The 15,168-nt window shown below is 33.6% G+C and overlaps 3 protein-coding genes across 3 annotated transcripts; all 3 read left to right on the top strand.

Annotated features, from left to right (window-relative positions):
* The first annotated feature begins 1,465 nt into the window (after positions 1-1,465).
* LOC145594392 (uncharacterized) lies at positions 1,466-5,483 on the top strand. Its single transcript, XM_081650704.1, has 3 exons — positions 1,466-1,854; positions 3,723-3,857; positions 4,988-5,483. Exons 1-3 carry the CDS (start codon positions 1,466-1,468, stop codon positions 5,481-5,483), a joined length of 1,020 nt encoding a protein of 339 aa, XP_081506830.1.
* Positions 5,484-6,286: 803 nt separating this feature from the next.
* Positions 6,287-11,912, top strand: LOC145595642 (rhodanese-like domain-containing protein 7). The gene is made up of 5 exons (XM_081652059.1): positions 6,287-6,708; positions 8,962-9,213; positions 9,331-9,429; positions 10,228-10,515; positions 11,229-11,912. The coding sequence occupies exons 1-5, from the start codon at positions 6,349-6,351 to the stop codon at positions 11,607-11,609; spliced, it is 1,380 nt and encodes a 459-aa protein (XP_081508185.1). The 5' UTR covers positions 6,287-6,348; the 3' UTR covers positions 11,610-11,912.
* Positions 11,913-12,941: 1,029 nt separating this feature from the next.
* LOC145595641 (uncharacterized) lies at positions 12,942-14,484 on the top strand. The gene is made up of 2 exons (XM_081652058.1): positions 12,942-13,071; positions 13,563-14,484. The coding sequence occupies exons 1-2, from the start codon at positions 12,942-12,944 to the stop codon at positions 14,411-14,413; spliced, it is 981 nt and encodes a 326-aa protein (XP_081508184.1). The 3' UTR covers positions 14,414-14,484.
* The last annotated feature ends 684 nt before the right edge of the window (positions 14,485-15,168 follow it).

The raw sequence follows: 15,168 nt of genomic DNA, 5'->3' as shown, positions 1-15,168 counted from the left end.
ATATAAGCCTGTGAGGGTATAGTATTTTAGGTAGTGCTATAAATAAAGACAAAAAATAATAAGGATATTTTAGATATATATTTAATTTCATAGTGTCTAAAAAAGGGGGGAAAAATAAAAACCCGAAAAATATTTTGGACACCTAATAAAAAGATCGAAAAACACGCGCGAACTATATCATGGGACAAATGGAGTATTAAAAACTAAAGCTTTAGGTTTATTGTGATGATTATTGTGCACTAGTGCCCTCGCGAATACATGTGGAGGTGTCATAAAAATCACCTGACCTGACCCGAAAACATAACCCGATTTAATTTTTGACTAATATGGGTATTTTAATGCAGTATGATTCAACTTCAAACTAGACTATGTTAATATAAAATATTCTCTCAACTTATAAATAATGTCAAGATTTCAAATCTAAAAAAACAAAAAAGATCAGATGAAATAAGACGATACATTTAAGATTAAATAAAGTAGAGTATAGTAGTTTGGCAAGCAACTCAATTAAGATAAAATTGAAAAGTGATGAAACAAACTTCAATTGAATTGAAATTTTAGCTTGTGAGTACAATCTCAATTTAAGGACCTCAAACTTTCATATAACTCTATTTATTTTTATTTATTTATTTAATTAATTATTATTTAAAATACCTCGATCTTAAACAATTTATCTACTAAGAACTTATTCAAAATCAATTAAGATGTTATCTTATTCAATTTCAGTTAACTTATTAGTTTCAATTATCAGGTGAATACAAATTATAAGTCCTATTGTATGCATAAGAACCTTCATTAGAACCACAAATTGGGTTATATTACACTTGAACAAAATCTTCCATTCAACTTCATGAAATCAAAGTCTTGATCTCCTTCAAAAAGAAAAGAAAAATACACCAATAAGCAAGAAAATTCCTTTGTATGAAGTCAATGGGAACAACATGCATCTTCTTGTAGACTTTCAATTCAAATACTAGGAAATAAATAAAATATAATATAATTAATTTGGATTATTTGCATGCATTCATATATAAATATGATGACTTAGTCACACCCTTCCTATACTCCTCCCTTTCAACACTTAATTACCGTGTAAATTAAAGTGTTCTTACTTTGAAAATTCCTTACTTTTTCTCTTTCTTTTTATAACCAATCAACTCATTCTTCATATCATCTTCTCCAATCAAATCAAAAACTAGTAGAAAAGGCTTACCAAATTTCTTACCTTAAACTCTTAATTACATATACTAATTGACATTAGTGAACCAACCACCAATAAAAATAGCAAATTATTTAGATTATAGCTAATACATTATTAAAAGTATATATATATAGCTTAGTTTTATTTATTATTTTTTTTCTTCTACTACATATGGAGGGGGGTAGCAATAATAATAATAACAACAATAATAATAATGCTTCTATATTAAGGTTAATACTCCAAGGTATTGAATTAGCCAAAAAAATGGAATTAGATCTTTCTAATATATTGGCTAATGATCCATTAATTCTCTCACAAAAATGTGATGATATTATAGGGGTTTTTAGTAAGGCAAAGCAGCAGCTTAGTTCTTCTGCGTTGCAACCTTTAACAACATTTGATCATCATCAGCATCTTTATCAGCCGGATATGGAGGCGGTTTTCGGGTACGTGCAGCGCCAGTTGGCGAAAGGGAAAGGCAAGGAGGTTGATGGAGACGCTGTAGGAGTCACCATGAAAGCCGAAAGTGGTGGTGACCAAGAAATGCAACATGGGTATGGAACTATGGTGGAGGTTGGTGGGAGCTCGAGCTCGATGTTGAGGAGCTCGAGCTCGGTGTTGATGAGGAGCTCTTCTAGGAGGTCATCATCAAGGTATGAAAAGAATAAATATGCCATTGTTGTATGCTTACATTTGAATAAATAATGCATGATCAGCTGTTTATCATATTTGTTATATTTACTACCTCTGTTAATTTTTAATTTAGTTGCAACTTTGGAAAATTTTATGTCTCACAAATAATATCCCAAAATTGCAACTAAAAGTTAATGGAGGTAGTAATCAAGATACTGAAAAACATTAAGCATTATGATGAAACCCTACTCACAAAGTAACAAAGTCATGAGGGTAACTCCTAATGTTAGTTGTTCATCAACATACTTTGTATGCTAGCTCTATCATAATGGTTGTGCATTGCAAGGGCTTCACACCGAGATATTAGCTATAATAATGTTTTTGATCGAAAACCCTAATACACAAGTATTAATAATATGGTTGCAGCAAAAAAATTAAATACAATAAGAGTGAAAGTAGATACTAATAATTATTAATAGCATAATCTGATCTGCTAGGCTACTTTGTTTCTTATATATAAAAGCTAGTATTTCTACATTAAGGTATTTATTTAATTCTTTATTTGAGATTTCTGCATTTGTGCAAAAAAATATGAGTAAGTATAAGTATGTAGCTTTTAAAATGGATAGATTAAGAATTTAAGATTTTAATAAGTTTAGATTGGCATGCTTATTGTCTGTTTTTTTTTTAATGAAAGTGAGGGGTAGCTCAAGTGGTTAGAGCTCCTCTCCCGATTCCAGGTGATCTTGGAATCGATTCTCATCACTCGTCCTTGTGGCTCTCTAAACACCAAAAAAGAAAAGATTTTTATTTATAGATATGATAATGAGTAAGTGTAGTATTGGAAATTGTATAGAAAATACATACATTTAGGAGTGAATTCTATTATTAGAAAAATCAATGTGTGGATGAGTAGGTACTTTCGTTTCAATTTCTCAAGTGTTTTCCTGCCTATGGTACACCATTACATTACTAAATTGTTTATGTTGTCTCTTACAAATCTACAAAAGTTTGGGAGGACAGAAATTTCCAATATTAAATAGAATCAATATGAAAAGGTAAAGAATAATATTCATAGGTTGAAAAAACCTAATTCGTATTACACATGTAATGCTTGCACTACATCAGCAATGTCGTTACAATGATACTCTATGATCGAGGATGGAGTTTATATATATGTCAAAAGTAAACACATAAAGTCATTCTCATTACCTAGCTTCTAAGTATTTTCTTTGTTCATACTTCAATCCAGTTGCGAGTCATTTCAGAAAAGAACTTAATTATTTTGAAAGGCATAGGGGAAAAAAAAATAATAATAAATAATTAAGAGATTAATCTTCTTAATTCATTCATGGTTGGGATCCTCATCTTGACTAGCTAGTAGCTAACCTTCATTAGATTTGACACTGATAGTCATGTATAAGAGATTGAGATCAATGATAATTTCATGTGATTTATTAGGGCAATTTTTTTTTAATAGTTGTGTATTTGTATGTACAGTACGAGTAGCAATTTTCTTCTGAATTGGCAGCATAGATCAATTAAATAATTAATATGGTGCATCTCATGCATGTTTAATTTGTTTTAATTTCAAAAAGTAATCACAAGTACCGTTTAATCGTTTATATATTCACTTCCCTTGATATGTAGATCTACAACTAGTGGAAAGAACATTGTAACATGTATTATTAACATTGTAGAGTATATGAGAGTAAGGAATAGCTCAAGTGGTTAGAACTTTCCTCCCAGTTCTAGAATCCTGGGATCGATTCTCACCCCCGCCCTTGTGGCTCTCTAAAGACCTAAAAAAAACATTGTAGCGTATATATATCAATTGAATTTTGTTGTATGTACTTAGCTTTTTTGCTAAATTTGTAATTTAAAACAGAAATGATGATCAAGGAAGTAATAGAAGGGTGAGGATGGCAGCTCCAAGGATAGGGAATACAGAGATGCCACCAGAAGATGGTTTCACTTGGAGAAAATATGGTCAGAAAGAGATTCTTAATGCTAAGTATCCTAGGTAATTAATTACTTCTACTTATAATACAACATTACAACAAAATCACATTAGTCAATTTTATTATCTTTCTTGATTTTATTACTCAATTCGTTCTCATTGAGCTTCTAGAATAATTATTATGCACATTTAAGTTGAGTTAAGTTGAACTCTATTTCTCCCTTTCAAAAAAAAAAAAAAAAAAAAATAGTTGAACTCTATTTCTAGATAATTAGACTAATCAATCTACCATTTCACAATTGACATAGTCTCATTTTCTTTTTGTCACCTTATTTTAGACATGTCAATATATTGTCAACATCACTATAAACAATGACATAATATCGCAAAATTTGATTGCTAATTTGGTAATAATCATTTTACCAAACTCATCAACATGACAACGATTAGATTGACTTGCATGGACAAGTATATCTTGGAGATTCTTTGTTAGACTATTTTCCTTGCGGTAAAGTTTTGGGTGAGACGGACTCACGTGAGTCCACTATCATGTTTTTGGTGTTGCGGGCCTCGCGATCGGGTTTAGTTAGCCCGCGCCTTTTTATTGTACTTTTGTTATTGAGCTCGGTCTCACACAAAACCTTTTGTTTCCTTGCTAGGCTTGTTTGGCTTTTGGTAACACCTTCATTCGAGGGTGTGTGGTAAGAAGTAACCAATATTTGGTGTTAAATTAAAGAGAATTATTAGTTTTAAAAAAAAATAAAGAGAATTATTAGGATTATTAGATAAATTGACCTTTATTATTATGTACGTAGGGAATATATATTTACAAAAATCACAAGTATATAATTTTCATTATTCCTTTATTACGCTACTCAATTTGTACATGATCTTGAATGGACAGTTGCTCTAATACGATGACATAGAGTTATTATTGATTAGGGTAAAATCAAATACTAGTATTTTTTTTTCCTGTATATGACCTTAGTCCTTCATTATCAAATCTTGTTTATAACTTTTTTGTGCTAGCTATACACTAGAGAACTATTATTGCACGTATAAGATTAAGCTAAAAGTATATTTCTTTCTCTTTAATGACGTCCAATTACTTTGTAATATTTTTATTTCTCATAATTGATACATTTTAATTTATTTCAATTTTTTGACAAAATTATGCTTGTTTTTAACTATAGGAGTTACTATAGATGTACACATCAAAAGCTATACAATTGCAAAGCCAAGAAGCAAGTCCAACGACTTGACGACGACCCTTACACCTTTGACATCCTCTACCGGGAGGAGCATACTTGCCACATGTCCAACACCGCCCCATCATCGGTCCCACCACCACAATCGCCAACCGTCCACGACTTATTCCTTCCACACCACCAACCCATCACAACCGTTGCACCCCCATTTCATCATTGGCTACCAATAGACCTACCTAGACTTTCTAACGAGGGTGCATGTACCATGTTCGATCCCCAACAACAACAACACGAGCAATTTTATCGTGCAAGTAGTGTAGATGGTGAACCCTCCACCGTTCGATCTCATCATGGAGGAGATCAAGCCGTTGATTTGCTTAATAATCAACAAATGGTTGATTGTTGGAGTGAGATGTTTAATTCAAGGAGTAGTAGTAGTAATAGTATGGAAGTTATCTTTGCTCCTACTGATGATAAATGAGACAACAAGGATAGAAAAGATTAATTACATAAATAATGGTTTATTTTATACTTAATTAAGATTAATTTTGGACCTTTAATATTAGTTAACAAATAGAATTACATATACATACACTTTGTATTATTTATATTCTTTGGTGTTCGTGTCATTAACCTACAATGTTGTATTTTCATTATGAGTAGAGTTTCCTAATGTAATTTACTTACTTTTATTGGAAAATCATGTAGAGTTGTAACTTTATGTTAGATATATATATGCTTCCTTAATTCTTCTAATCCAAGTTTTGTTCATTTAATTATGAAAAATTTGTGAAAAAAGTCCTTTTAAGTGGTCGACCTTGTGAATAAGGCCCTTTAAAAAAAATTATAAAAAAAAAAAAAAAAGGTGGCACAAAAGGTCCTTATATCTCACTTGGGTTGTAGGGAGGGTCCGTTGACCAAACTCTGGCTTTGACTAAAATTTTCCGGCCAAATATGACAGCTTAAGTTACCTTTTTTTCCCCCTTTTCCCCTCTTTGCTCCACCAGTGCTGTACATAGGGGTTGATGGCTCTTGCCTCAAGACACAATGACACGTATATTCAAGTAGTGTCTAGACCATCCTTTTGGAGTTACTAACACGCACAAGCTACATATCATATATTGTCATATTATGGGTCTAGCCAACTCGAAAGTACATTAACTTGACACGAGCCATGACATAACACGACACGATACAATACAACCAGAGCCATTTTTAGTTCTTTACCCAATATTAATGGTATGTAAAACAACTTGACAATAATAATGTTACCATTCCCAATTATTATACTCTCCAATTTGCTCTCTCCTTTAGAGAGAAAGCAAGTAGAGAGCAAAAGAGCATCAATGCAATCCAATCCTATGCTAAGGCACTACACCACTAGAAGTGCAGCAATAGCCGCAGCAGCTGCACTTCTCCCCTTCAACACTCTCAAACCCACCATTTCAACCACCCCCTTTTCTTCTTCTTCTTCTTCTTCCGCCATGAAACCCACCTTCACCACTGCTCAACAACCCTCTTCCGTCGTCTCCAATCTCACCTTCTCTCTCTCCTCTGCAACCCCACCTAATTGCTTCTCGGAAGTCGCTGCTTCTGATTCGATCGAACCCAGTTCATTGCTTGTTGTTGTCTCCTTTTACAAATTCGCTGATTTCCCTGATCATGCTGATTTTCGCAACCCCATTAAACGCCTTTGTGAAGAATTGGTAATTCTCATCTTAATTTGGTTATTTTTTATTTTTTGTATGTAAAAATTACAGCTTTTCATGTTTTCTGCAGATATGATTCGTGTAGTTTGAATTTGTTGTTTATATTGTTGTGAAAAATTGGGGCATGATGTTGGTATTAGTGTATTGGACTGATGTGTGTTCTGTGTTCAATTTTAGGCTTGTATTACATTTAGGTTGTATTGGGGAATTCATATTTCAATTCAGTTGCTTGATTTCAATTTCTGAAATTGAAATTTTGATATTTGTTTCCCCCAATTTTTTGTGTGGGAAAGATTAGAATTTGAGTTCTTGAGTATTTTCCTCTGATTAATGAGTTGGGTATTGTAATCAATGAGAAAGATGCAAAATTGGCAGTGATGATGGGATGACAAAAGCAGTGTAGAAAAAAAGGATCCATTAATGGTGGATTATGAGAACTTAAGAGATTGAGTAGATTGGTGAATAAATCAATGAGAGAAAGTGATGAAGTTCTGAGCAGTTGGCGGCGAAAGTAAAAACTATTCATGGTCATTGGTGTTGTGGAGGGATGGAGGAGAGAGAAGTTAAGGGTAAAGTTCTAGAGTGATCAATTGAGAGAAAGGAATGGGGGAAGAATGATGGTATTGGTTTTAGAGATGACCACTATTTGAAGAGAATTTGGAAACTCTTGGAGACAAGCTTTTCTATAGTGAGTGCATAGAATCAACCCGATTTCAAGTCATATAGATTCCCAAACAGGTTATTTACCTCAAATCAGATGACTCCTAACACACCATTAGGGTATATTTGTTCTTTGAAAGCGAAATTTGGTTGCCTTTGCCTCTTTAGTGGAGGTAATGAAAGAGAGAGGAGCAGTGGTGAGTGAGATGAGGGTTATGCAGTTTCCCTAATTAACAACATTTAGTACATAGTGTTGCTGCAAAGTATTTAACCATGGTTTTAGGTTTATTATCAATGAGCAATGGAGGGATATGTACATCTTATTCCAGACTCTAGTCAGGTTACTCAGTAAAATGACGCCTCAATGTTCAATCAGAGAAGGGGACACATTTCTCCCATGTGAATGCTATGTTTGAATTTTTAAAATTGATAGTTATCATGATGTATTAGTTTTACAGATTAAGGACAAAGAGACTACAATGGTTTGTCATTTAAGGGCTTTTGTATTGGTATATGAAGACTTAAAGATGTATGCGGACTTCAAAACCCTACAGGGTAGAAAGGTTATTTTATACTTTGTATATTGAACCCTTAATTGGAGTCATTGGACTAAGTGACCAATATATTACATATATAAGAAGCAACAGCTGGCATAGTGATACGTTTGGTTTTTAATGCTTTGACGTAGAACAAGATAATGGATTGGAAATTTATACAGAAAGTTTTGGTCTCATTTGAGGATTGACTAGATATTTTTTAGCTAATGCAATTCCCATAAATCTGGCCAGCATAAGTGAGTGTTATTCCTGAATCATGAAGAACAGTAGATTTTTATATTTAGAACATTTGGTGTACATGCATATTATTGATATTGTTCGTGATGCGCAAGAGAAGATACGAGAAAGAACATGATGGAACTATAATTTGTTTTTGCCTTATCCTTTTAAATAGGCTTTCTAGCAATCGAGTAAGAACACTTTGACCATTTTGGTATGAACCATGGCGGCATAGCAAATGCATGTAAAATTTGACGGCCTCACCACTTGGGTTGGGGGTGTAATACATCCTAATTTATGATTTACTTGATCTAAATTTGGGGAGCCATAGTGGCCTGTTGATCACACCCCAACCTTTTTCCAAAAAATAATAAGATAAAAAAAAAAAAAAAAAAAAAGGAGGTCTCAGCCTCTCAGGTGATAATAATCCTTATAAAATCACTACTAAGTTTTATATTTTACGTTAGCTTTATATATATAATTTGACTTCTTTATAAGGCTTGCTTGTGCTAATTAACTACAATCTTGTCGTCGTTACTATTTCAGTTTCTGACATTCTTATTCTCGAATTAGTTGCCAAATGAGTTTAATTTTCATTCAAAAGTTAGGGCTAGTTGGCTGTGTTGCTCATATAAATCTTGTGGGCCAATCAAACATATATCATTTTTAAATCTTGTGATTATCAAGTTGCTGTGTGATGCATTATTGGTGGATGTCCAAGTGCCTTTTTTCACTGCTTTATTTCATTTTAGTCTAATGTCCTAAGAACATAAATTCAGAGTATCCATGCCCTTACCTGTCTGATATTGTTCAGCGTGTTTCAGGTGGTATCATTCTTGCGCCAGAAGGAATAAATGGGAGCATATGCGGTACCCGTGAAGCTGTAGAACGTGTTCTTGAATTTATTCAATCTGATGAACGTCTGAAGGGCCTAAGGCAGATTGAATCACCTGTGACTCCTGAAGATGAAGCAATACACCATGGACATACAAGCAAATCTCCTGTTGGAGCTGGAGAAGACGCACCCTTCCGATGGGATCATGTTAGGGTCAAGCTAAAGAAAGAGGTAATCTTTTAAATGTATATTCAGTGAATTGTTTCTTAAGTAGTTGTTAGTTGTTACTACTCCAGTATTACTATGCTTTGTTTTTTACATCTGTGATCTATTTGCATGTATTAGCAGATAGTCTCCCTTGGAATGCCTAGTGTTTCTCCTACAGAGAAGGTTGGAACCTACATTAGCCCTAAAGAGTGGAATGAATTGATTAGCGACCCAAACACGGTAAGAAAGATATTTCAGTAACTTTTGTTGTCAAGCTTATGGATGATGTGCTTTAGATTTTCCTTTACCATATAAAGGATTGATATTGTCCATTTTAGCTATTCCATGTTCAGAAACTTACTACCATCCTCTGCATCTGCTGAAATTGGTCAAATTTTGTGATCAGGATTTTGAAAATCACATACTTGTTAAACTTACTACCATCCTCTGCATCTACTGAAATTAGCTGCTGCAGTGTCAAAATCCAATGAAAACTAAATATAGAAAGCAAATTTCATCCTCTTGATTTGCTTAAAACTTTGTTGTTAGAATACGTTGCAATCTTTTTGGTTTATCACATATGTTTTAATTCTTTAGAGATTCTGAGATCAGTTTTCTTCAGTAGTTAGGTTTTATATTCAAATTACACTAATTAACCAACCCCGAGGGTTTGCGTCTTTTCTTCATAAGGATTAATGAAATAAAGATCACCTTGAAATTTCCTTGTTCATGTAAATTAAATTTCAATCCATACTTAAATCAGCAGAAGCGATGGACGATCCAGCTAAATATACTACTGTCTGAGCCCTATTAGGCCTTATATTAACAGGCACTTAGAGACTTTGGTTGGGAAAATGGTAACATCCTTGGATTTCATAATCGTCTCTTAGGCACTGCCAAAGCTCTCTAGCCTTTTTATAGCTAGATATTTTGAAGAAAGCATATGGACAACCTCTTTGTGGTTCAAATTGCAACTTAGTTTTGCTTGAAGTACAGTTACAGACATTCATTATAAACTCATCTTTCATTTAATCTTAGGTGGTCATCGATGTGCGCAACATCTATGAAACCAGAATTGGAAAATTTAAAGGAGCAGTTGATCCTTGTACAACAGCCTTCAGAGAATTTCCTACTTGGGTGGAAGATAATTTTCAACTGGCTGGTACAGACAGTCTTCCATCCCAGGAGGTGCCAGACAACAAGATAAGTAAAAGCCAAGAGGATACTGAAGGGTGTAAGTCTCCGCCTCGTGTTGCCATGTACTGCACTGGTGGGATACGATGTGAGAAAGCTTCTAGCTATCTCTTAAGTAAAGGTTTCAAAGAGGTAAAGACTTTTTTGCAAATTGCTCACATTTTCTGATCTTATAAAAATTGTAGATTAAAATAAACTTGAATGAACTTTTCCATCTTGCTTAAGCTTGCATGTCTTATGTTGTGTGTGTTAAAGATCTCGATCCTCTACTTTCTTGTGAAACACATCCCTTTATCCTTCTGGAGTCATGTTTAGGAAATTGGGTTATAATACCATAATTATTTCTTACTGATTCAATTTTAAAAAGTTTCGTCACCCCAAATATTGAATTTCTTTGGAATTCTTAGTTTAGGATATCGTCAAGGGTAATATGAGAAGTATAAAGTGTAATTTGCTTAATTTAGAAGGTGATGGTCTAGATTAGAAGTGTGGCCTATTATATATATAGATAATGGGAATGCATTTAGATCATTGGGAATTTGGGGTATGGTGAATTTTCTGATGAGGAAAACAGATGTCGCTTGGGTGTCATCAGTGGAGCTCTTTTCTTGTGCAATGCATTAGTGAACCAAATGAGTATTGTAGAGTTTTCAAGATGCATGCGTTTACTCCCAGGAATAGACTAAAGGGAAAAGAAAAAATCTTGGTTGCTTCACATAGGTGGTTTTGCAAAATTTTTGAACAAGCTATCACTTCATAGCTGTTAATGCCGATTTTATCAATGCCATTCTTGCTTCCTCAAGGTTTCTTTGACTTGGTCATTAAGACATTTGACGATTTGCCAGGTTTATCATTTGAGAGGGGGGATACTAAAGTATTTGGAGGAAGTTCCACAATCCGAGAGTCTATGGGAAGGAGAATGCTTTGTCTTTGACAAGCGGGTCTCAGTGGATCATGGTTTGGCCCAGGGCACTTTCAAACTCTGTTATGGCTGCAAGCAACCTGTCAGTGATGCTGATATGGAGTCCCCTAAATACGAGTATGGTGTTTCTTGTCCATATTGTTTCTCCACAAAATCAGAGGAAGAAAAAGAGAGAGCACGAGCTCGGCAAAGACAATTTGAGGTTTGGGGTGTCATCGGTGGTCCTGACAAGGGTCGTCGACCAACACAAAGTATAAGCGAGCCACAAAGTGATAGTAGCCCTCAGATGTCAAAATCAGTATAGGTTATCCGGAAATATGGAGTGAAGGAGACGTGTAGGTTCTAGTACCTCTTTGGTTTCTCATTCTTCCATCTTTCAATTTTGTAATACTAGTACTAAGCTTTTTAAGCCTACTTGGAATAGTAAGCAAATGTTTGTCTGCTTATTGAAGTAGACAAGTAAAGACTAAGTGTAACAATTAAGCTAAGAGCACAGATTTTCTCCAAAAGGAAGGGTGTTTGACGGTTATACATCTTTTTTGGGAGGCTATTAACATCTTGACTTAGTCAATTTGTATTGCATTTTGGACTTTGAATGTTATTTAACTTATTTTGCTAAGTACAAAGAAAAATACTTGTATTTTGTGTCAGCATTTTAGACCCAAATACTTCAAAGAAATTTACCCCTAAAACTGTCCACTAATATTATGTTCATATTTCCAATCAACAAGCAATAGTGTATTGATAATGTTGGTCGGAACTTAATATGGAGTGAAAATAATTTGTAGTTGCAGTTTGATTCAATTAGCTTTGTTAAATGTATATTTACTTTCACTTAATTCAATTAGCTTTGTAAAATTGATCTGATCGACTATTTTTTTTTTTCTTCTTCTTTCTGGTACTCTTGCTTTTTCGCCTCTATAAATTCTTGTCTAGCTAGCTTATTGTCAAACAGGTCGAATAACATTAGTAGATCATTATGTGTGATCAAGTTTCGATTGAGTCGATTTGGTTTCGAGATAACATACCTAGTCATTAATTATAACATAATCATAGGATTTTCTCATTACATCTAATTGCACCAAATTTCTAGTTTAATTGTGTCGGTTCAGTTGGATATGTTTCACAAAATTAAGAGCAAAATCTTGTCAAAGATGATTTTAGAGTTTAGGGTTTTGGTAAAAAATAAGCTTAATCTAGAAGCAACCAAAAAAGAACAAGCTATTTAGCAAGCTACATATTACATGTATACATAGTCTTGCAATGAGTGCACCCTAAGTTTAATATTTCCAGCTCATACTCTCCTCTCATAATCTCTTCTTAGCAAGTTTAATTTACGTACATTCCATAAGTTGTTTCTACAATACACTTCATCCATTTATCAATCATTTTCATGCAATGGATATTATAATATTATTGCTAACTTTTATATTAGAGTATGATTTAAGTATAACAATTTAATAAGAATATCACAACTAACCATGTTATTAATACTATATAGTTAAGTAGTTTTCCCATATGATTAGAAGAGACTGCCAAGTACATATAAGGGACAGCTGAAAGTTGATTGAGCTGCCTGTGCTCACTTCAGTCTCTCCTTTGTATGTGTTTTGTGGTACGAGAAACGGGGTCGAAAATGGGTCATCACTGCTGTAGCAAACAAAAGGTTAAGAGAGGGTTATGGTCTCCGGAAGAAGATGATAGACTTGCCACTCATATTATTAATCATGGTCATGGCTCTTGGAGCTCTGTCCCCAAATTAGCAGGTACGTACGTATGTGACTATGTGTCCTTGTTATTGTGCGTCTTAACTCCTGTTTTTTCATTAAGGGTATATAGGACATTTCGCCCCTGATTAGTTTCCTGACTAGTTAGACAAATAGACTTACTTGTTCGCTCCTACCCTCCTTAAACCTAGAATATTACTACAAACTCAATTGGTCTTATTTGAGTAATGTTTGTCCCACACTTGCATCTTAGTGTTTAAGTGATTTACTCTCTTTTGAATTACTCGTATCGTTATTAAAGGTTGAATCTTGACTGTTAATTTTGAACATTATAATTGTTGTATAAACTATTACCTGTTTCCCCTGTAAATGATTGTTACGCTGTCATAACTAACTAATATTATTTAGAATATAACATGAGCTTAACTTAAAAATTTTTATCTCGCAATAGGTCACATCTATATATATCGTTCAAAAAGTTGTTTTATGTTAAAACATTTACTTTCACCACTCAAAATTGGTAATTGCAGGACTTCAAAGGTGTGGAAAGAGCTGCAGATTAAGGTGGATAAACTACTTAAGGCCAGATCTAAAGAGGGGTTCATTCACAGAAGAAGAAGAAAGAACTATAATTGAAGTACATAGAATTCTTGGCAATAGGTGGGCCCAAATTGCCAAACATCTTCCAGGAAGAACAGATAATGAGGTAAAGAATTTTTGGAATTCTTGCATCAAGAAAAAACTTCTTGCTCAAGGCTTTGATCCCAACACTCATAATCTCCTTCAAAAGAAGTCCAAATCTAAGACTAATCCTTCTAAAACTGCTAATCATCATCGGTTTCCATCGAATTCGAGCTCGTTAGTCTTCTCAGATGATCATGAACCCCAAACTTGCTTTCCAAAAACAGATAATGAGACAGAGTTACAAAATAACACTATCAACTTTGAGTGCAACAACTCTGCTAGCTTTAGTTATACACATATGCATACTATTGCACCAACCTCGGATTTTTCGAGCAATGAATTCTTAGCTATGAACAAATCTGATCCTATTTCTAATGATGTTAATAATCTATGTGGTTATAACTTGGATGAAAACTCGATTTGGAGCAATACAACAAGCTTGGAGAACTTTGAACAACCAATGCAAACAACCCAAGTGATTCCTCCAACACAAGAGATAATTGATGGTACTAATGATTATGACTTGGATGCCTCGTTGTTCAACATGTTAAGTATTAACTATGGCTTTGAGGACTACCCTGCCTCGACAACGATTTTACCGGGTGCCGGAGTGTATGGTGGTGAAATTGGTTATGCCATGGATCAAGTTGCATGGTGTGAAGGAAACAACTTTCAATGTGGATCTTTTGCCTTGTAGATGAACTAGATCGATAGTTCAATTAAAAGCATAAGCTTATGGTTGAATATCCGTACACAAAACAAACCACGTACACATGGACACACAATTTATGTATGGATTAGTGAATCGTGCACACATGTAAAAAGTTGATTTGACAAGTGTTATAGACTATACAAATTAAAATTAATATGGAATACCTCAAACACTACATTAGAGTATGTATGTTGGAATTCAGCTGTGATTTTATATGTTGCAATTTACTTAAATGTATATGCGTGATCATGAATTATTAATTTAGGTCACACGTTCCCTTTATGTCGTATTGTCGTGTATGCTTGTACAAAAAACCCCTTTATTGGACAATTATTACAATTTGCAGTTATAACTACTCTAGGCAAAAGTATACCCCTTTAACAAAAAGATAGAAATATAGTATCTATCATTTATTTGATTTTCTATATAAAACCTTAAAAATACTTCACAAAAAGTAAACAAATTAAAATTTATCAAAATTAACCATGATAACTTCAAGTGGTTTTATATTTAAATTAATTTATTTTTTTAAAACAAAATCAATTCATTAATAAAAAGATATTCGGCATTTACAAATGAAATCTAAATTAACAAATATATAAATTTAAATCAAATAAAGGGTTCCTTCATCAAAGCTACGATAAATATCTTATAGTGGTTTTAAGTTTAAATTAATGTGTAAAGAAAATATCTTCTATAATTCTTTTTTATTATTGACTAGAAATTATATTGTATTTAGA

The sequence above is a fragment of the Chenopodium album genome, chromosome 19 (assembly GCF_948465745.1).
Source record: "Chenopodium album chromosome 19, dcCheAlbu1.1, whole genome shotgun sequence".
Lineage (NCBI taxonomy): Eukaryota > Viridiplantae > Streptophyta > Magnoliopsida > Caryophyllales > Amaranthaceae > Chenopodium > Chenopodium album.
Note: the sequence above shows the minus strand (reverse complement) of the source record. Positions and strands in the feature narration are given on the sequence as shown.